The 23,760-nt window shown below is 43.4% G+C and overlaps 1 protein-coding gene across 1 annotated transcript in view; it reads left to right on the forward strand.

The window, feature by feature from the left end:
* rad50 (RAD50 double strand break repair protein) overlaps positions 1–23,760 on the forward strand; it is a 142,427-nt gene that overhangs the window by 107,735 nt on the left and 10,932 nt on the right. The window contains exons 21-23 of the mRNA XM_033029880.1: positions 11,937–12,064; positions 13,619–13,843; positions 21,702–21,787. Coding sequence (XP_032885771.1) covers positions 11,937–12,064; positions 13,619–13,843; positions 21,702–21,787 — 439 coding nt within the window. The remainder of the gene's footprint in view (positions 1–11,936; positions 12,065–13,618; positions 13,844–21,701; positions 21,788–23,760) is intronic.

Below are 23,760 nucleotides of genomic sequence, written 5' to 3' on the forward strand. Positions count from 1 at the left end.
GATACTTTATCCATACATTCAACATCTCAAAGGACATCACCTCACACTTCCTTGGGTTAACCCTCCAGAATTGTGTGGATATGGCCTTGACTATGTTTAGTTTTCATCTTATCTATGTAATCTATCAACCATTAATTTCCTGCTTTCTTCACGGATGTAATTAATTACATGTGAAATCAAGGTGCTTCATGTATGGACCTGTGAGATTTTACCAGCCTTTTTGATGCCTCCTTCTCCTACCCATGTTCTGAACTAGCCCATTGCCTCAACCAGGCCACTAATTTTGAGTATTGCATACTTTAAAAGGGAAAAGGAGTTGTATTTGAAAAGAGTGGAGAATAGTTAGATTGGAATAGTTGAGCTAACAAGCAATGTATAAATAAATATTGGAGATGGGTTAGGAAAATAAATACTCAGGTTAGGTCTTTGGTTATCTTCAGATCATTCACAGGAAGTCATACTCAGCCTGAGAGTTCTAAGCTGACAACAAATGAAGGAAATTCCAGCAGTGGCATATAAAATAACTAGAAGATGATGGATGGAACTATTATAACGACGAAAGATATTGGTTTTAAAAAACGATTAACTTGCAATTTTATAATGTCGACAATGCTCAAAATTGCTAAGCATATAACGAATATTGCGCTTAAGATGCCATTTTGAATGAAGACTAAGTTATACGTGGCATATATAACCATATAACAATTACAGCACGGAAACAGGCCATCTCGACCCTTCTAGTCCGTGCCGAACACGTATTCTCCCCTAGTCCCATATACCTGCGCTCAGACCATAACCCTCCATTCCTTTCCCGTCCATCAACAGCATATTTTGGGACTTTTTCTATTCCAAGCCCCTTGCTCATTGTAGTAAGACAATAAGGCTTTTTTTTCTAAACTGCTATTTAGATAAAAGATATGTGGTGAATTTTCCATATCAACCCTACTCCAGACATACCTGCTTCTGATAATTAAGGTGGAATATATTACTTTGTACCTGCGACATTCCTCCCTCTGACTTCACAACCTGCAACTCTTCAAACCTGCCTCACACCTTCTGTTCTTATCTCGGCGCTTAATTCCAATAGTGTGCCTATCAACCTCCCCTCGCCTATGTCGATCTATTGCCTGCCACTCTTTGTCCTGCCTCTCCCCTTTTCTTGCTTTCTTCCCCCCCCCACCCCACCCCCACTATAATCTGACTGATACATTACGTATCCATGTTCTCCAGACAGGCTGCCTGACCTGCTAAGTTTCTCCAGCACTCTGTGTCCTTTTGTGTATTAACCAGCATCTTCAGTTCTCTGTTTCTGCAGTTACTTGTATGACTTGGATTTCGTTGGTTATTAATCACATTGCGGTAACCCACTGACATTAACAAATATAATACGTTGCATAACTGCAAGAACTTTATTAGGAAAGGCATTTGTTTAAGTTGATTAAAATCTGAATCTTAAAATCTGATTAAAATCATTGCTGATTTTTTTATAAAATGAACCTAAAATCCAAATTCCATCTATCTAACTTAAATGTGCCAAAATACCTAAATACAGGGGAGAACTCATTCATATGGTGAGAGACTTTTGATTGTGGCACTCATTAATTCAAAGAATAGTTCACACAACCGGCATATATGCAATAAAGGAAGAAAGAAATAGAAAATCTCTTCATGGGGTTAAATAATATCTTGCAGTTAAATAACTGGACAATTTGATTTGGAATTAAGTTTAAACACCATCACAGCAACTGGGAATTTGAGCTGATGTGATTAAATAATGCAATACAAAGTTATTACCAGTAATGGTAAAGCTACCAAATTGTACCAGGCTGCATTTCAGTTATCCTGAATTGTTCTAATATAGGTAACTCCTAAACAAAATGATTTGGGGCATTTAGAGATGAAGAAGAAATGTTGGCCTGTCCAACAATTATGTGAACCCTGGGGTGGCGCAGGGGTAGAGTTGCTGCTTTACAGCGCCAGAGACCTGGGTTCAATCCTGACTATGGGTGCTGTGTGTACGTTCGCCTTGTGTACAGGTTCTCTGTACAGGTTTGTAGGTTAATTGGCTTCAGTAAAATTGTCCCTAGTGTGAAGGATATTGCCAGTGTACAAGGTGATCGCTGGTCGGCATGCAATGGGTCTGTTTGAGCACTGTATCTCTAAAGCCTAAGGCGCTGTGAACAAATATGCAAAGTAAGTTATGATTGAAGATCTAAAGACATAAAAGTGGATTAAAACGATTGATGTAACTCAAAGTTTAAGAAAGAACTGCAGATACTGGAAAAATCGAAGGTAGACAAAAATGCTGGAGAAACTCAGCGGGTGAGGCAGCATCAATGGAGCGAAGGAATAGGTGATGTTTCGGGTCGAGACCCTTCTTCAGACTGATGTGGGGGTGGGGGGGTCGGGAAGAAGAAAGGAAGAGGTGGAGACAGTGGGCTGTGGGAGAGCTGGGAAGGGGAGAGGAAGGAGGGAGAAAGCAAGGACTACCTGAAATTGGAGAAGTCAATGTTCATACCGCTGGGGTGTAAACTACCCAAGCGAAATATGAGGTGCTGCTCCTCCAATTTGCGGTGGGACTCACTCTGGCCATGGAGGAGGCCCAGGACAGAAAGGTCGGATACGGAATTGGAGGGGGAGTTGAAGTGCTGAGCCACCGGGAGATCGGGTTCGTTAATGCGAACTGTGAGGAGGTGTTAGGCGAAGCGATCGCCAAGCCTGCGCTTGGTCTCACTGATGTAGAGCAGTTGACACCTAGAGCAGTGGATGCAATAGGTGAGGTTAGAAGAGGTGAACCTCTGCCTCACCTGGAAAGACTGCTTGTGTCCTTGAATGCAGTCAAGGGGGGAGGTAAAGCGACAAGTGTAGCATTTCCTGTGGTTGCAAGGGAAAATACCAGAGGAGGGGGTGGTATAGGTGGGAAGGGACAAATTGACCAGGGAGTTGCGGAGGGAGCTGTCTCTGCGGAAAGCCGAAATGGGAGGAGATGGGAAGATGTGGCCAGTGGTGGGATCCCGTTGGAGGTGGCGAAAATGTCGGAGGACTATCTGTTGTATGTGGTGGCTGGTAGGGTGGAAGGTGAAGACAAGGAGGACTCTGTCCTTGTTACGAGTGGGGGGGATGTGGAGTGAGAGCGGAGCTACGGGATATAGAAGAGAGCCTGGTGAGAGCCTTATCTATAGTTGAAGAGGGGAACCCCCGTTCCCTAAAGAATAAGGACATCTGCTATGCCCTGGTTTGGAACACCTCATCCTGGGTACAGATGATGGATGGAATTATTATAGCGACGAAAGATATTGGTTTTAAAAAACGATTAACTTGCAATTTTATAATGTCATCAATGCTCAAAATTGCTAAGCATATAACGAATATTGCACTTAAGATGCCATTTTGATTGAAGACTAAGTTATACGTGGCATATCAACAGCATATTTTGGGACTTTTTCTATTCCAAGCCCCTTGCTCATTGTAGTAAGACAATAAGGCTTGTTTTTCTAAACTGCTATTTAGATAAAAGATATGTGGTGAATTTTCCATATCAACCCTACTCCAGACATACCTGCTTCTGATAATTAAGGTGGAATATATTACTTTGTACCTGCGACATTCCTCCCTCTGACTTCACAATCTGCAACTCTTCGAACCTGCCTCACACCTTCTGTTCTTATCTCGGCCCTTTATTGCAATAGTGTGCCTATCAACCTCCCCTCGCCTATGTCGATCTATTGCCTGCCACTCTTTGTCCTGCCTCTCCCCTTTTCCTGCTTTCTTCTCCCACCACACTATAATCTGACTGACAAAGTGTCTCAAACCGAAACATCACCTATCCATGTTCTCCAGACAGGCTGCCTGACCTGCTAAGTTTCTCCAGCACTCTGTGTCCTTTTGTGTATTAACCAGCATCTTCAGTTCTTTGTTTCTGCAGTTATATGTATGACTTGGATTTTGTTAGTTATTAATCACATTGCGGTAACCCACTGACATTAACAAATATAATACGTTGCATAACTGCAAGATCTTTATTAGGAAAGGCATTTGTTTAAGTTGATTAAAATCTGAATCTTAAAATATGATTAAAATCATTGCTGATTTTTTCTAAAGTGAACCTAAAATCCAAATTCCACCTATCTAACTTAAAAGTGCCAAAATACCTAAATACAGGGGAGAACTCATTCATATGGTGAGAGACTTTTGATTGTGGCGCTCACTAATTCAAAGAATAGTTCATACAACCGGCATATATGCAATAAAGGAAGAAAGAAATAGAGAATCTTCATGGGGTTAAATAATATCTTGCAGTTAAATAACTGGACAATTTGATTTGGAATTAAGTTTAAACACCATCACAGCAACTGGAAATTTGAGCTGATGTGATTAAATAATGCAATACAAAGTTATTACCAGTAATGGTACCAGGTTGTACCCAACTGCATTTCAGTTATCCTGAATTGTTCTAATATAGGTAACTCCTAAACAAAATGTCTTGGGGCATTTAGAGATGAAAAATAAATGTTGGCCTGTCCAACAATTATGTGAACCCTGGGGTGGCGCAGGGGTAGAGTTGCTGCTTTACAGCGCCAGAGACCTGGGTTCAATCCTGACTATGGGTGCTGTGTGTACGTTCGCCTTGTGTACAGGTTCTCTGTACAGGTTTGTAGGTTAATTGGCTTCAGTAAAATTGTCCCTAGTGTGAAGGATATTGCCAGTGTACAAGGTGACCGCTGGTCGGCATGCGATGGGCCTGTTTGTGCACTCTAAAGCCTAAGGCGCTGTGAACAAATATGCAAAATAAGTTATGATCACCAAGACCTAAAGTCATAAAAGTGGATTAAAATGATTGATGTAACTCAAAATTTAAGAAAGAACTGCAGATACTGGAAAAATCGAAGGTAGACAAAAATGCTGGAGAAACTCAGCGGGTGAGGCAGCATCAATGGAGCGAAGGAATAGGTGATGTTTCGGGTCGAGACCCTTCTTCAGTGTGATGGGGTTGGGGGGGGGGGAGGCGGGAAGCAGAAAGGAAGAGGCGGAGACAGTGGGCTGTGGGAGAGCTGGGAAGGGGAGGGGAAGGAGGGAGAAAGCCAGGGCTATCTGAAATTGGAGAAGTCAATGTTCATACCGCTGGGGTGTAAACAACCCAAGCGAAATATGAGGTGCTGCTCCTCTAATTTGCGGTGGGACACACTCTGGCCATGGAGGAGGTCCAGGACAGAAAGGTCGGATAAGGAATGGGAGGGGGAGTTGAAGTGCTGAGCCACCGGGAGATCAGGTTTGTGAATGTGGCCGTGGTGGGATCCTGTTGGAGATGGCGAAAATGTCAGAGGATTATCTGTTTTATGTGGCAGCTGTTAGGGTGGAAGGTGAAGACAAGGGGGACTCTGTCCTTGTTACTAGTGGGGGGATGGGGAGTGAGCGCAGAGCTACGGGATATAGAAGAAACCTTGGTGAGAGCCGTATCTATGGTTGAAGAGGGCAACTCCCGTTCCCTAAAGGATGAGGACCTCTCCGATGTCCTGATTTGGAACACCTCATCCTGGGTACAGATGCAACGCAGACAGGAATTGGGAGGGGATAGAGTCCTTACAGGAAGCAGGGCGGGAAGAAGTGTAGTCCAGATAGCCCATGGGAGTCAGTGGGTTTGTCGTAGATATCGGTTAGTAGTCTGTTACCTGTGATGGAGATAGTGAGGTCTAGAAACGGTAGGGAGATATCGGAAATGGTCCAGGTGAATTTAAGTGCTGGATGGAAGTTAGTGGTGAAATGGATGAAGTCAGTGAGTTCTGCATGGGTGCAGGTAGCAGGACCAATGCAGTCGTCAATGTAGCGGTGGTAGAGTTCGAGGATAGGGCCACGGTACGCCTTGAACAAGGATTGTTCGACGTACCCTACAAAGAGGCAGGCGTAGCTGGGGCCCATGCGCGTGCCCATAGCTATGCCTTGGATTTGGAGGAAATGGGAGGAGTCAAAGGAAAAGTTGTTGAGGGTAAGGACCAGAGGAGGAGAGTATCAGTAGACGGGGATTGGTTGGTTCTGCAGTCGGGAAATGTAACCCACATTTCATTTGTGGAAGATTTTTGTTCAAACTTGGTCAACAGAAATGTCATATTAATTTTTAAAGATATATAAAGTGCAGTTGTGATTCAGCAGGTCAGGCATCCTCTCTGCAGAACATGGATAGGTGATGTTTTAGATCGAGACCCTTTTTCCGACACAGTTTGGGAGCAGTAAGTGGGGATCTACAGAACACCTGTCAGAGAGAGAAGAAGAACTTCTTTAAAGTAGAAATGTTTTGAGATTTCACAGTGGACCAGTTAAATGGAGAAACAAGGAATTGCAGATGCTGGTTTACAAAAAGATAAACAAAGTGCTGGAGTAACTCAGCGGATCGGTTAGCAGCTCTGGAGAACATGGATAGGTGACGTTTTGGGTCTTTTTCATTGCACCTGTATCCATTGTCTGTTCCTCATAGCCCTTGAAGTTAAGAACCAAGCACATTGATGGGTCTGGGATCGGACAGGGCAGACTGTGTAAGAATGGCAGATTACTTTTCCCGAAGGGCAATAGTGAATCAGGGTTTTAATATCAATCTAGTTGTTCGTGGTTACTGCTGCTGAGAGCAACTTTAAATTCCAGGCTGTATAATAAATGAGCAGGGTCTATCGTACAATGCACAGCAGTAATTGGCACTGGAGCGGGGTTTGCAGGCAGGCTGATCGCTAAGCTATGGCTTCCTTTGTCATACGACGCATCATTTGGAAGTGCTTCCGATGAACCAGCTCATTTGGGATTTTAATTCCTCACCATGTGTTGTAGACTTCCAACAATGCATCAGCCCGTTGTTTGGAACTTCTGGTCTGGCTCACTCGGTAATTGGGAATGTGAGCCGAGAGTCCAGAGTGCAAGTGGGCTTTGCAGCCAGAATCCAGGATTCGGACTGTTTCTGCGTGTCTGCACGGAGTAGAGGTCCCGAGTGCTTCCCATTCCCGCTCTCTTTAAACTCACTGGGATTACTGACAAACTTCCTGCATGTGCGTAACATGTAAAAATAAAATTGTGCTTGGATTTTACTTTAGAGGTTTAGTCCTTAGAGATACAGCGCAGAAACAGGTTTTTTGGCCCACCGAGTCCACGCCGACCAGCGATCATCCCGTACACTAACCCTATCCTACATACTAGGGACAATTTACCTAAACCAATTCACCTACAAACCTGCATGTCTTTGGAGTGTGGGTGGAAACCGGAGCACCCGGAGTAAACTCGTGTGGTCACAGGGAGAAAATGCAAACCCCATACAGACAGCTGCTGTGATCAAGATCAAAACCTAGGTCCCTGGTGCTACAAGGCAGTATCTCTACCACTGCGGCATCGTGTATGTTAATTGGCTTTGGTAAAAATTGTAAATTGTCCCTAGTGTGTACGGGGTGATTGCTGGGACAGCATAAGGTGTGAATGGAGTCAATGGAAAGGAAGTTGGTTTGTTTGATGGTCTGGGCTGTGTCCACAATTCATTGCAAATCCTTGCGGTCTTGGATTGAGCTGTTTCCTCTTTGTGAAACTTGGCTGCATAATTGGTCTTTAAGGTCACTTGGTCAGTCATCAAGACTAATTGTCCTCAAGGGTGAATTACAAGGTCTATCCCACCTGAGGTCAAAATGACAAATGGTGGGCGTTTTGCATAGAGCAGTTCATTTTCGAGCAACTAAGATCTATGAACGAATTTATTCCAGGTAATTCTTGCATTTTTCAGTGGATTTTGTCATAGTTTAGAAAGCATTTTTGCAATTACAAAATAATAGAAATTGTAATCTTCTACTGAGCTTCATTTACAGTAAGCAGATTGATGGAACTTCTGAAAACGCATCCGTGCGGCTACAGATAGTAGATCTCACTAATAAATGGTTTGTTATGACACAGTTCTATTTAACTTGGTTTAGTAGCCTCACAGGCTTTTATCAACATACGGCGAAACGTTGATAGGTTAATGAGATAGTTGATGTTGGGTTGGAAACAAGATAGTCTGCTGTCCTGCAAAGAGATTATGATCGTGGTCTAGAGTAGGCAGACGTTGGAGGGTTCTTATTGTTGAAAAATATTGGTTTATTTGAAAACAAAATGAAATATGTGGGATTTATTTAAAAATGACGAAAGTGGATTAATTTAACGGATCAGGCCGCAGCACTGGAGAATATGGACAGGCGACGTTTCGGGTTGGGACCCTTCTCCAGTTGTGGGTATTCATTGTTTGAAGAGAGAAAAATAATGTTATTGCTTTTCTCAAAATAATCAAGGATTGTTTTTCTCTTCTGCATGCTGCAACGAGCTGCAATTCAGATTGAAGGTAAAACTGCCCACAATAGCCCAGTGAAATATTGAACTTCAAACCCACTTCCTCTGCCTCTGCTTCTGGTCCCACCAGCGATAACTCCAGTCTCACATCAGCTGTATGTTTGGGCACAACAGCAAATTAGTGCAAAGTGAAGCACGTTATCTGATGGACTTTGAAACCCCTCCTGCACGCACGCGCACACACACGCGCGCGCACGCATACACACACAGAAATGGATCCATTTTGTCTCTCTCTTCCAGTTCATATAACCATATAACAATTACAGCACGGAAACAGGCCATCTCGGCCCTACAAGTCCGTGCCGAACAATTATATCCCCCTAGTCCCATCTACCTGCACTCAGACCATAACCCTCCATTCCTTTCCCATCCATATACCTATCCAATTTATTTTTAAATGATAAAATCGAACCTGCCTCCACCACTTCCACTGGAAGCTCATTCCACACAGCTACCACTCTGAGTAAAGAAATTCCCCCTCATGTTACCCCTAAACTTCTGTCCCTTAATTCTGAAGTCATGTCCTCTTGTTTGAATCTTCCCTACTCTCAATGGGAAAAGCTTGTCTACGTCAACTCTGTCTATCCCTCTCATCATTTTAAAGACCTCTATCAAGTCCCCCCTTAACCTTCTGCGCTCCAGAGAATAAAGACCTAACTTATTCAACCTTTCTCTGTAACTTAGTTGCTGAAACCCAGGCAACATTCTAGTAAATCACCTCTGTACTCTCTATTTTGTTGACAACCTTCCTATAATTGGGCGACCAAAATTGTACACCATACTCCAGAATTGGTCTCACCAATGCCTTGTACAATTTTAACATTACATCCCAACTTCTATATTCAATGCTCTGATTTATAAAGGCTAGCATACCAAAAGCTTTCTTTACCACCCTATCTACATGAGATTCCACCTTCAGGGAACTATGCACAGTTATTCCTAGATCCCTCTGTTCAACTGCATTCCTCAAATCGCTACCATTTACCATGTACGTCCTATTTTTATTTGTCCTGCCAAGATGTAACACCTCACACTTATCAGCATTAAACTCCATCTGCCATCTTTCAGCCCATTCTTCCAAATGGCCTAAATCTCTCTGTAGACTTTGGAAATCTACTTCATTATCCACAACACCACCTATCTTAGTATCATCTGCATACTTACTAATCCAATTTACCACACCATCATCCAGATCATTGATGTACATGACAAACAACAGAGGACCCAACACAGATCCCTGAGGATCCCACTAGTCACCTGCCTCCATCCCAACAAACAGCCATCCACCATTACTCTCTGGCGTCTCCCATTCAGCCACTGTTGAATCCATCTTGCATATGGTACCAGGGCTTGACTGAGTAGATGCTAAGGTGATGTTTCACCTCATAGGATAGAGGGTGGGGTGTGGGTTGTGGCAGCGGATGGGGAAAACGAGGAATGTGTTTCAGAATGAGGAGTCACCCATTGAAAGTGGCGATGAGACCTCTTCTCTGATGGTTACAAATTGGGTCTTCAGAGCATTGTGGATGGCAAGAGTGAACAGACAGGTTGCTTTTGGACTGTAGGGGAGTCAATGATGGGGAATGGGCAGGAAGTGTTCGGTTGAGACCAAGCTTAGTCCAGCTATAATCTTACTACATGGGGACAAACATTGGAAGCTGCTAAAGCTGTTGCCTCACAGTTCTAGTAATCCAGAATCATTCTTGACTTCTGGTGATGTCTGCGTGGAGTTTGTATGTTATCCCTGTGACTACATGGGCTTCCTCCCTGCAACAAAGACATGGGTTGATAGATTAAGTGGCCATTGAGAATTGCCTCTGATGTCTAGATGAATGTAGCTGTATGTTTGAATATCTGAAGAAATGGTCTCTACCCGGAACGTCACATGTTTGTTTTCACTAGAGATGCTGTCTAACTCGCTGAGTTACTCCAGGTTTTTGTGTCTATCTTCTGAATGTTAGACTTTGCAGGGTGGTACTGTCGATGCGAATGTCAGTAGAATAAAATGGAGTTGGGTAAGATTAATATAAAATTAGGTGCTTGACATAGGATAGACTTGGCAGACCCAAAGGCCCTGTATTCAGGCTGTATCTCTCTATGATAATGATAAAGGCAAAGGGGCTGTAAGGAAGATAGACACAAAATGCTGGAGTAACTCAGTGGGTCAGGCAGCATCTCTGGATAGGTGACGTTTCCGGTTGGGACACTTCAGTCTGGAGAAGGGTCCCGACCCAAAACATCATCTATCCATTTTCTCCAGAAATGTGTAAGAAGGAACTGGAGATGCTGGTTTATACCGCTAGTTTATCCAGAAATGCTGCCTAACCAACCCAATTCCCAAAATAGGCATTGTGTGTCTATTGCTGGTATAAAGCAGCATCTGTAGTTCCTTTCCAGGGGTTGTATGGTCCTGATTCTTAGGGCAGTATATAAATGACCATTCAATGCAAGACATTTGGAGTGTACTGAGTGATATTTTAGCTGACGTGTGGGTGGGCTTGGCTCTGTCCTTGCACAATAAGTTCAGATTATATTGGGAGTTGCTCTGCATCAAGTGAGTCTCCTGCCTTATTGCTCACCTGGTTTTGAAGGCTCCAGCATTCCCATCACACCAACTTATCTAACTGAGTACGGTTATGTGATCCTTGTGATCAGTACGGAGCCCATCCTTGTGGAGGACCTCAGGCAGTTTGTCTATCAAATAGGATCAGGGATCTGGACATTGAATGTTTTTGTGTGACAGTAAGGGTGGCAGAGTGGCGCAGCTGGTAGTCACTGATGCTGCTGGTAGTCACTGATGCTGCTGGTAGTCACTGATGCTGCTGGTAGTCACTGATGCTGCTGCCTCACCAAGCCAGTGACTTGGGTTCGATCCTGACCTCTGGTGCCATATGTGTGGAGCTTGCATGTTCTCCTTGTGACCACGAGGGTCTCCTCCCACATCACAAAGAAGTGTGGGTTTGTAGGTTAGTTGCCCTTTTTTTTTAAGTTGATCAGAGTGTGCAGGGAGGGGAGGACAAATTGGGATAACATAGAACTGGCGTGAATTGGCCTCTGTAAATTGGCTTTAGTGTGTAGGGAGTGGATGAGAGAGTGGGGTAATAAAGAACTAGTGTTTATGATACGATAAAATTTTATTCATCCCCGGAGGGAAATTGGTCTGCTGACAGTCACAACACACAACAAGGTACACGGAAGCTTGAAATTAAAAGTGAAATCCAGCACGTTGTATCGTTTCAACTTAAAATTAGGTGCTGATGCCGCTGGTCTGCACCAGTGACCCCTTCATCACCGGGCTCATGTTGTAGCCCCTGACAGGACGTGCTTTCTTCAGGCCGCTGCCATGACAAGGCGTGATCAGTTACCGTGGGGCTCCCTCCCCTCTCACCCGCTGCCGTTTTCAAGGTGGAGTATGTCGGCAACTCTGGGGTAGGAGGAGGAGGAGGCAACAGTGGGGGGGGAGGGAATGAAGAGGCCGAGCATTTTAAACTGCTGAGATTTGCTTCAGTCTTTGTTATGTTCACAAATGAATGCTGTCCAAATTATACATGGATATCATTTTCTTTTTTCACCCCCCCTCTCCCCCCCAGCTTGAAGAGCGGTGGCTGCAAGATAATTTGACATTACGTAAGAGGATGGAAGAATTGGAAATTGTAGAGACCAAGAGGAAGGAGCATCTGAAAGAAATGGGAAAGATGGGAGTGATTCAGCTCCGGAGGTATGAGAAAACCAAACCATGTCGTAGATGTTTTCCCCAATAATAAACGGAACCTATCTTTTAGTACCAGGAATAATCAGAACTGTATTTTGAACATCGAGATTTTATGTTGCTGCCTTAATTCTGAGAAGGAGCTTCCCACACAGACCCAGATGAATAAAACCTGATGTCACTATCTGTTCTGGTCATTGTATGAATCCAGACATCAACAATGTTCTCCTTCCCAGGTAGTGCCTTGGTATTAATGTTGGTTCTTTATTGTCACGTGTACCGACTTGTAGGGAAACCATTGGTTTTGTGTGTTCTCCAGGTAAATCATCCATGTGTGATTGCAATCAAACCACAACTGAGTACAACAGGTAGTGCAACAAGAGAAATAAAATATTGTTACAGCTACAAAGAAAGTCTAGAGGTTTTATTTTTTTTTAAAGTGCAAGGGTCACAGGGAGGTGGATTGGTAGATCAGGTATATCTCCTTGGCTTATGAAAGGTCCATTCAAAAGTCTGATAACTGCAGGAGGAAAAGCTGTTGTTGAGGAACAGCACTTCACCCAGTGAGTTGAGGAAGACATGCATTCACCAGTTTAGTGGATTCTAATATGGCAGAGGAAGGCAATTCAGAATCGACACAATAACACAGAGGAGGTAGGGATTGCTTGATGTGCTGGGTGGATGGCTGGTTGATGATGTTTTACACTCTTGACATTGTTTGCATGTGGCCCTGGGGTTCTTCTGTCAGAGCATCGATGTGCTCAATGCCTTTCTAGACTTCTCCATGTTGAGCAGTTATGGACAGGGATTATTAAACAACATTTGCTATTTCTAAGGTGGCATTGTTTAATTGCAATGCTATGAATGCAGTCATACCATTATTTTGATATGGCAAAACAAAATCAAACATATAATCTGTTTCCATTTATGTGGCCTTTCCTTTAACATACAAACTTATTTCACAATTTAGGACTATTTTACTATTATATATTCACTATTATATCATGTATTCACTATTTAAGGCACAATCTGCCCTTTTCAATATTTCCCGACATCTAATCAACTATGTTTTATCTAACAGGACCATTAGGACTTGTTTCTACAAGTTTCAATTAATAGGGATGTCTGAAATTTCTCTCTTCACACTAAGGCAATTGAAAGAACAACTCTTTTCGATTTAGGGAAGGTTTGGGAACATGTTTCATTATTCGAGCTTGAATTGCCTAATATATACCTCTATTTGAGAATGGAAAATAATGAACACAATCATTGAAATAAATCGTATTTGTATATTTTTATGATGATAGTCAATATAGAAACCAGGCATTTACATGGAAAATATACATACTCCCTGCATGTATATTCAACAGAGGCTGTACCAGAGGACAGTCTTGAACCTAGGTTGATTGAGCTATGAGGCAGTGGCTGTATTAACTATGTCACCCATAACCAAAATACATTACTTTAAAAGCTCAAGATGTATGAAGTTTGTGGATATTTTGTGTGCTCATTTTATCAAATGATCTTGCATGTTGAAATCAATTTTTTTTTTATGGATGTCAGTGAGCGCCAAAAGCTGGAAGAACAACTTGACAATTTCAAAAAGAATCGCAATCTGGCCCAAGGGAGGCAGAAAGGGTTTGAAGAGGAAATTCTTCACTGCAGAAAGGAGTTGAGAGAAGCCCAGTATAGAGATGCTGAGGAAAAGTACAGAGAAAAGATGATCATCATACGGACAACGGAATTAGCTAACAAGGACCTCGATATTTACTACAAGGCACTGGACCAGTAAGTGCAAGATATTATTCTTGGCATGTGTAGAAGACTGTAGGAGTCGACAATGGCTGGGAACTTGGTGTTTGTGTGCAAATTTCCTGCCTACTGCACTCCAATTGCTGACCAAGTGACCTTGGTTCCACAGATGTGGTGGACAGAATCCACACTGTGATCATAGTAAACACCAAAAAGCCTCAGAATAAAGCACCAAAAAAACACCAGAATGCCTCATAGATTCCTCCCTGATTCTCTAGAAATAGAGATTGGCTTTGTTGTATCGTCCCTTTTTACAGTATTACACCATTTTCTCAGATTACTGTTCTATCAACCACAATCTACAGTGGTTTTATCTGATTGCCTTGTAATGGGCATTCCATTTCCTTCCCCCTTGAGTCAAGTCCTTGTCATTGCTTCTCTCTGTGTCCTGTGTGTTTATCTGATTTTCCTCCCTTCTCGTCAGTCATTCTTATCGCACTTTGTGCATTTTGGCACATCCACCCCAAGGTTGCCTGGAATTTCCCCATCTGCCCCTTGTCTCTTATCTGCTTCTTATTTCAGTACAGGTTTACTCTCCTCGTGACATTTTCTCCAGTGTCAACTCTCCTGCCGTTTTCTTTTGTTAATCTTGCTGCAAGACGACTGCCCAGGTTGTGTTCAGTGTAAAGTCGGCATTCACAGTAAACCCTTGTTAGAATGGACCATGGTGGGGGAATGGTGTCTGTTATTGCCGATTGTCCCTTATAAACACCTAAGGGTTTGTCCCCCATTGACTTTGTTGCCCGGGCGTCGGGTCAAGATCCTGGAGCCCCGTCACTGAAAGCCCAGTGGGACCTCACTCACCACATGGAGCTCAGTGGCCCAAGGAGGCTGCCCGGTACCACCTAGTCCAGCATAGCTGGGGAACAGCAATAACCACTGACTCTGCTGCTGAACCCCGCATTCAGGGATTGTGAGCAAAACAGGAGGCCAGGGTATTGGTGTGGCAGGGTGAGGAAATCCTGTCCTGCTGTAACAGAGATTCCCACAACCAACTGCCCGCCCGGATTTCAGGGTAAAAGGAAATTGACCTTAAATGTTAACTCTGTTTCTCTTTCCAAATATACGAACCTGCTGAGTGTATAAAGTTATTAACAACTAAAAATGCACTTTTGTTACTGCAAGTTAAACTTATTAAAGGCCATTTGTTATATTATTTAATGTAACAAACATTTATTGTTTCTCAATGTCAATGCCTTGTCAATGCCAATGCCTTGTCAATGCCAATGCCTTGTCAATGTCAATGCCTTGTCAATGTCAATGACCCCCCGCAGTGTAACCAGCAGCCTGTGTTTTAATGAGACAGTCTATCATAACCAAAATCCATTATAAAAAGGTTTGTAATAACAAGAGTTTATTGTACTATAAATGTTTCCCCGCTCCAGAAATGAAGATTATAAACAGAGTTATTGCTTCACAAAATTACCTTTAATCAGAACTGGTGAAAGTTTGAGCTATTCATTTCTGCTATTAGATGCACATTGTGGCCTTCACTACTTCAAGCAGCTTACTACTCTCAATGAGAACTGTAAAAACACAGCTCTCTTCAGATATCTTTGTTATTAATTCCTACATAACATGTTTTTTGTTTTTTTTGATATTTTTAGTTTAGGAATACAGCTTGGAAGCAGGCCCTTCGGCCCACAATGTTCACACCGCCCATTGATCACACATTCACACCAGTTCCATGATTTCCCACTTTCCCTAAACACTCGCGTAAATGACGGCCAAGTGGGACAGGCCCTTTACTCTAGTAATTTGTTTGGTCAAGCTTCTAGCATCTGCAGTTCCTTGTGTCTCCATTATTTAGAATCAGACTGACTTGTTTTGTTGAATCCATGTTTACTGATTTATGAATTTGAGTTTTGATACTGTTCTGCTCAAGGGAAAATGTGGAATGCCTTGTCAATTTCAATAGCCTCCGCAGTGTAACTAGCAGCCTGTGTTCTTTAATGAGACTGTCTGCAATAACTGAAATTCGTTATAACGAGGGTTTGCTCTAATTGAGTCAAACCCATGTCCTGTTCAACTGTCGAATTGTTTATTTTTTCACGTTAATTTTTTTTAAGAAAATGGGTGTAGGTTTGAGCCATTTGAAACCCTCAATCGAGTCCGTCAGGGTGGATGATGTGTATCTCACTCGCCATCCTTAGTTCCTTTTACCTTAACACTCTTATCTAACTAAAATCTACCAATTCAGCTTTGCAGTTTTCAATTCCACCCACCCCCCCAACCATCTAATCAGCTCTTTCTGCAAAAATGTTATGCAATTTATGCAATAATTTTAGTTTTAATAAAATCATAGATTTGACAACTGAGGGCATCCAAGCCGTCAGTTTTAAAGCTACATTTCCTTGTTCTGGATTCTCCAACCAGAATCAAAGGAAAGGAAATAGCTGTGCTCTACAGGGGTTGGTGTTGGGTCTGCTACTTTCCACGTTGTAGGTTAATGGCCTTTGATAAGTGGCATTTGATTACGTGAGGCTGCTAAAGAAGATGAGAGCCCATAGTATCAGAGGGAAGGTACTAGCATGGATAGCTGGTTGGCTGGATGGCAAAAGGCAAGGAGTGGCAATAAAGGGGGCCTTTTCAGGTTGGCTGCTGGTGACCAGCGGTGTTCCCCAGGGGTCGGTGCTTAGGGCCGCTACTCTTCACGGTGTATATCAATGATTTGATGAGGGAATTGAAGGCTTTGAGGCCAAGTTTGCAGATGATATGATAAAAAGTGGAGGGGCAGGTAATGTTGAGGAAGCAGGGAATCTGCTGAAGGACTTGGACAGTTTGGGAGAGTGGGCTGAGAAGTGGCAAATTGAATACAGCCTAGCAAAGCATAAGTTCATGCCCTTTGGTAGAAGAAGTAAAGCTGTAAACTACTTTCTAAATGGAGAAAAGATGCTGAAATTGAAGGTGCAAAGGGACCTGGGAGAGCTGATGCAGGATTCCTCAGAGGTTAATTTGCAGGTTGAATAGGTAATAAGGGAGGCGAATAGAATTCATTTTGAGGGGACGAGGATATAAAAGCAAGGATGTAATGGGAATGGAGGGATATGGATCATGTAGAGGGAGAGGAGATCAGTTTAAGTTGGAATCATGTTCGGCCAAAGAGTCTGTTCCTATGCTGCACAGTTCAATGATAAAGAGATGAATGATTTTGCAATGTTGTCTCTTTGGGAATTGCGGAGCTATTAAAATATAGTTCACTTAACTGCTCTCTGAAATGCCCAAGCCAGTCTGAAAGGATAGTTTAGCAGAATAGTTGTACCCGATATTGAACAAGAATGGAATTCAATTAAATTCAAAATTGAGTCATTAAACCTCTGTAGCCTTGGATATTCCTGCTTAACAGTCCTTGCATAGACATGTACCCATCTAAAAGCCTGCTAAGCACCACTATCATATCTGCTCCCACCACCACTCCTGCCGTTGTTTTCCAAACACCCACCACTCTGCCCTGCACATTGTCTTTATATTTTTACCCTCTGACCTCAAAATATGTCCTCTGTAATATAAAACAAACTTAATAATTTGATTAATAAGATCTTTCAAGTTGAGTTTATTGTCAAATACACAAGTACGGTGAACTGCGGGGACTGTGATAATATTACAGCAGCTACAAATGCACATAGACAACACAAAAATATAAATTATACATAAATGTGTCTGCTGTCCATAAGTCAAAGCACAGTGTGTTCAGCTTCTCTTTGATGGGGCTGGTGGGGAGTGATGGCTTAGTGATGCAGCAATTAGTGTTGCTGCTTCACAGCTCCAGCAGTCTGGGTTCAATCCTGACCTCCGGTGGTATCCTTGTGGTGTTTGCAGTTCTCCCAGCTTCTTTGAGTTCTACTCGTGTCCCAAGGGCATGCCGGTAGGTTGATTAGCAACCGTCAGTTACTTTATTATAGGTGGAAGTCAGGAGACTCTGGGAGCAGATGAAGGGCACATGATGGGGAAAGGGTTACAAGGAGATGTGGAGGCTCGGAACTGATGGACCAAACGTTCATCAACAGCTTTAGTTCAGGCATCCTTGAGAATCTATGTTTTTGTCTTGTATTTCTTGCAACATAAAAGAATGTTATTGGGCCAAACAGATCCTCTCCTCATGCATGCAGTCCCATGCCTTTAGATCTGGAGCCAAGCTCCCAGGCCTTTCAATACACCTCCAATTCAGGTTGCTTTCCATCAGCAGTGCAACAGGAGATTCTATAAATCGTTACATTGTCAGTCTGTTTCAACCATCCCGTGTCACAGCTGCTCTGGTTTAATGCTAATCCCGGCATTATGTAGGCAGTAACATATCAGCCAAATTCGGACTCCATTTGATTCAATCCTCCTCGATTCTCACTCAGAATTCTGACCCCTTTATCACAGGGTAATTATATATTTTAAGATGCTGTCATGTTCAAATCAACCCAACATTCCTTAACAATGAGTCTGGAAAGGGTCCCGACCCAAAATGTCAGCAATCCATGTTCTCCAGAGATGCTACCTGCCCCACTGAGTTATTCCAGCACTTTGTGTATTTTTTAAAAATTCTACAGCCATAGGCTTCTTTATACTTTGTAGCCCATGTTTTCTTTGTAGAAATAAAGTGCTGCAGATGCTGGTTAATACACAAAAGGGCACAAAGTGCTGGAGTAACTCAGCAAGTCAGACAGCATCCTGTGGAGAATATGGTCGGGACCCTTCACACTTCTAAAGAAGGGTCACGACCTGAAACGTCACCCTATCCATGTTCTCCAGAGTAGCTTCCGGACCTGCTGAGTTACTCCAGCACTTTGTGTCCTTCCATATTTTCTTGTTTTTAATTTATGACTAGGTTAGTTTATGTGATGTTTGACAAAAAATATCACAGCTGCAGTACGGCTTAAAGGACAGCATGACTTCTAAATTGCATTGTCAGAGATTCTTAGTGCAATGCAGTTTGGAAAAGTTATATGACTCATTTCTGTCAGCTCTCGAAAAAATACTGAACCTTGGTTTAGAAAAAACATTGATTGCATCTAATTTTTAAATCAGATAATTATTGTGTCAAAGATGCTTGGTTGTTATGATCGGTAATTTGACTCATCTTGCTACTTCTAGAGAGCTGAGCAGTGGATGCAGGAAGTTTAATGCCTTTTTTTGGTAATGTTTGATGCATTCATAAGTTGCGATTATCTACATTTTTGGTTTGCTTATCTGAAAAAGGATACACTTGCTATAGCGGGGAGTTCAGAGAAAATTCAGCATGCTGGTTTCCGGGGAAGTGGGTCTCACATCAAAAGAGATCAAATAGGCTGGGCCTTTATTCTTTTTCACACAGAGAGTTGTGAATTTATGGAATTCCCTGCCACAGAGGGCAGTGGAGGCCAAATCACTGGATGAGTTTAAGAGAGAGTTAGATAGAGCTCTAGGGGCTAGTGGAGTCAAGGGATATGGGGAGAAGGCAGGCACGGGTTATTGATAGGGGACGATCAGCCATGATCACAATGAATCTGTGCTCGAAGGGCCAAATGGCCTCCTCCTGCACCTATTTTCTATGTTTCTATGTTATACAGCAAGTTTTGAGAATTGAAAATGGAGAACATCTTTTACTTCAGACATACTATTAGTTTGGACATATAACGTGGAAACGGGCCCTTCAGTCCACCGAGTCCATGCCGACCAGGATCTCTCTGTACACTAGCACTATCCTACACCCTAAGGGCAATTTATAATATTACCAAAGCCAATTAACTTACAAACCTGTACGTCTTTGGAGTGTGTGAGGAATCCGGAGGACCGGAGAAAACCCACACGGTCACAGGGACAAACTCCAAGCGGACAGCACCCGTAGTCAGGATCGAATCCGGGTCTCTGGTGCTGTAACTGCCACTGTGCGGCTCTCAGGAGTATACTTCAGGAGTAAAGAAAGTGTAGGGAGGGCTCTTAAAAAATATATTACCAGGAAAAGAATCTTAGTTAGACAGCGCAAAAGCAGGCTTTTAGGCCCAACTTATCCATGTTAACCTAGTTGTCTTTGTGCCTGATGAAGGGTCGTGACCTGAAAAATTACCCGTTCCTTCTCTCCAGAGATGCTGCCTGTCCCGCTGAGTTACTCCAGCATTTTGTCTATCTTCGGTGTAAACCAGCATCAGCAGTTTCTTCCTACGCATTCTATGTGAGCTAGTTTGGCTTATCTGCATTTGGCCCCTCTTCCTCTAAAGTTTTCCTATCCATGGACCTGTTAAATGTCTTCGGACATTATAACTGTAACCACTTCTGGCAGCTTGTTCCATATGCCCACCACCCTCTGTGGGAAAAAGTTTCCCGCGGGTGCTTGTAAATATTTCCCCTCTGACCAATAGTTTTAGACTCCCCTACCCTGGGAGAAAAATAGTAACTATTTACCTTATCTATGCCCCTCATGATTTTATATACTTTAGCCTTCCGCGCTCCAGAGGAGAAATGTTTCTAGCTTTGCTACGTCATTTCCACCTTAATGACATCTATCCTACGGCTGGAACACCAGAACTGCACACAATACATTAGCAATTTGTATTGTTGTAACATTACATCCCAACTCCTGTACTTAGTGCCGTAAACCTGTGAAGGCAAACATGCCAAATGCCATCTTCACCACCCTATCAATGTCTGTCTCCATATTTGGAATCTATGTACTAGTTTCTCTGTTTGTGGTGTACATGGACTGAATAATGCCTTTGAAAGATTCCACGTGGTACATTGGTCCCAAAAGGTACAATTCCATGGATTCTAAGAGGTTTAGTTTGGAGAAACAGCATGAAAATGAGCCCTGACGCCCACAGGGTCCATGTTGACCATCAATCACCTGTATGCACCAATTCTTTATTATCCCACTGTCTCATCCAGTCCCTGCACACCAAAGTCCAATTCCCACTAGTTTAATGTTATCCCACTGTCATCCCCTCCCTGCACAGTAGGGCATTTTTTTAAAGGAAAAACCTGCACTTCTTTATGAAATGTGGTCACAAGGATAAGATGCAAGATCCATACATACAGCACCTGAAGTCAGGATCGGTCCCGGGACTCTGACATTGTGAGGCAGCAGTTCTAATAGGCAAATAAGATTTAAAATGGGCTTGGTAATAAGAGGCGGAGGGTTGTTTTTGTGACTCGATGTCTTTGACCAGTGGTGTATTGCAGGGATCAGAGCTGGGATACTGACTGCTTGCAATAAACATTAAAGGCTTTGATATGTTAATTGAAAGTATAGAAGAAGGTTGCACGTTCTGAAATGCTGACTTGTGACACTGTAACTAGGAAGGGTTTAGTTTATTGTCACGTGTACCGAGGTACAGTGAAAAGCTTGTGTTGCGTGCTAACCAGTCAATGGAAAGACAATACATGATTACAATCGAGTCATCCACAGTTTACAGAACAGAGTGGAGCGATTGTAATGCGTGATTGCAGATCCACTTCTGTGAGTAGCACACAAAGAGTTGCCTTGGTTTGTCTCCATTTTGGAGCGTTAAGGGCCTGTCCCACTTGGGCCTCATTTACGCAACATCATTTGCGGGTTACGACACACGCATCGTGATGTGCATGTTATGCGCGCATGGTGCATGGTGACGTAGGCAGTCGCGCACGGCCCCCCAGGATTTTGGGATTCACAAAATCTTTGCTCGCCACCTGCATGACGCACAAACAACGCGCAAGTGGGTCGGGCCCTTTAGGCTCTCCTGCGCCTTTGTTAGGGATGTAGTGTGAACCAGGCCAAATGCACTGTCAATGTACAAAATTACATGCAAATATACAGACCATCTGTTATCTTAATGACATTTCGGACTGATCAGATACGAAAACAAGATTAATATTCCCTCTCCTTTATTTTTAGAGCCATCATGAGATTCCACAGCATGAAGATGCAAGAAATTAACAAAATCATCCAAGACCTGTGGAGGAACACCTACAGAGGCCAAGGTATGGTGCATGACATTTAGTTTAGTTTACCTTAGTTTAGAGATACAGGGTGCAAACAGGCCCTTCGGCCCACTGAGTCTGTGCCAAAGCTATCCGACACACACTAGGGACAATTTACACATACACCAAGCCTACATACCTGTACGTCTTTGGAGTGTGGGAGGAAACCGAAGATCTCGGAGAAAACCCACGGGGAGAATGTACAAACTCCATACAGACAGCACCCGTGGTTGGGATCGAACCCAAGCCTCCTGCGCTGCATTCGCTGTAAGGCAGCAATTCTACTGCTGCGCCGCCGTACCGCCCGGGTTCCATGGAGTGTTCCATTTTTTGGCATTGAAGTCGACATTTTTCAGAGGAAAGAAAAGCATGCAATTTTGGGAATTAAGTTGTGAGGGAAACAAATCTAAACCAAAAAACTACTAGTGCCAGAATCCTGAAATAAAATGTGTGCTGGAAAGGCTTTAGCAGATCAGGTAGCGTCAATGGGAAGACAAATGGAATTAAAGTTTGAGATGCATGCCTTTTCATCAGTACCTTTCATCAAGCCAACTTGTATATGTCCTTTACTTTAAACTTTAGAGATACAGCGTGGAAACAGGCCCTTTGGCCCACCAAGTCCACTCCGACCAGCGATAACCACTTACAATACAATACAATACAATACCTTTTATTATCATTTGAACCTCACATGAGGTTCAAACGAAATTTGGTTACTGCAGCCATACAAAAAAAGAACCAAGACACACACCAACACAATCCAATTCACATAAACATCCATCACAGTGAGTCCTCCTCACTGTGATGGAAGGCAAAACTTAAACATATCTCTCCCCTCTCCCCCCCATGTCAGAGTCAAAGACAGAGTCAAAGCCCCCGGCAGGCGATGTTAAATGTCCCGCAGCCATTAAAGCCATGCCGGGCGATGCAAGGCCACGCACCGGGTCTTGGTGTTGGAGCCCCATCGGGCTCTTGGTGTTGGAGCCTCGGCGGGCGCTCACAAAGTCCCGCGGCCATTCCAAGCCGCGCGGGGCAGTGATGCAGGCCCCGCTCCAGGTAATCTTCAACCCCGCAACTCGGGCGGGAGAAGTCGCCGCTGCGGAAGCCATGAAAAGCGGTCTCCCACCAGGGACCCGCGGGCTCCCGGCATTACCGTCCACAGACCTGCGGTAGGAGCTTCCGAATCTCCGGGTGTCGGGTCACAGCAGCGCTCCACCACAGCTCCACCCGCTCCGGACTCGGCCAGCTCCGTGATGGTGAGTAAATCCGCAGCTCTGCGACTGGAGCCCCAGGTCATTCCTGTTGGAGGCCGCTCCACGTTGCAGCCCCAACGACAACGGAGACCCGACAAAGAAAAGGTCGTGTCTCCCGTGCAGGGGAAAGACCTTAAAGTTCCCCCACCCCCACACACATACCCCGACAAAAAAAACAATAAAAACTACATAGAACAAGACAGAAAACATTAAAAGGCAGACGGACTGCAGAGGCCGCTGCTGACAAGAGTCGCGCCGCCCACACTAACATTATCCAAATACTAGGGACAATTTGCAATTTTTACCTAAGCTAATTGACGTACAAACCTGTACATCTTTGGAGTGTGGGAGGAAACCAGAGCGGTAACAGGGAGAACGTACAAACTCCATACAGACAGCACCTGTAGTCAAGATCGAACCCGGATCTCTGTCGCTGTAAGGCAGCAACTCTACCGCTGCACCACTGTGCCGCCCTGTAACTGTAAATCCCAATTGGGAGCAAAAATTTGTATTGTTCCTTATTAAATTAGAACTTATTAAATTTGTTCCAACATCTATTTCGATTATACGTTCAAGCCCTTTCAGGGGCTTTCCTACTTTCATTTTACATTTGTTTTTACATTTGATGTCTTTAATTTGGAAACATGACTTAGCTTTTCTGTAGAGAACATAATTTAATTGTTAATAATTTTAAATGCATCAATCATGCCTCCATTTTAA

This window comes from Amblyraja radiata, chromosome 11, assembly GCF_010909765.2.
Source record: "Amblyraja radiata isolate CabotCenter1 chromosome 11, sAmbRad1.1.pri, whole genome shotgun sequence".
Lineage (NCBI taxonomy): Eukaryota > Metazoa > Chordata > Chondrichthyes > Rajiformes > Rajidae > Amblyraja > Amblyraja radiata.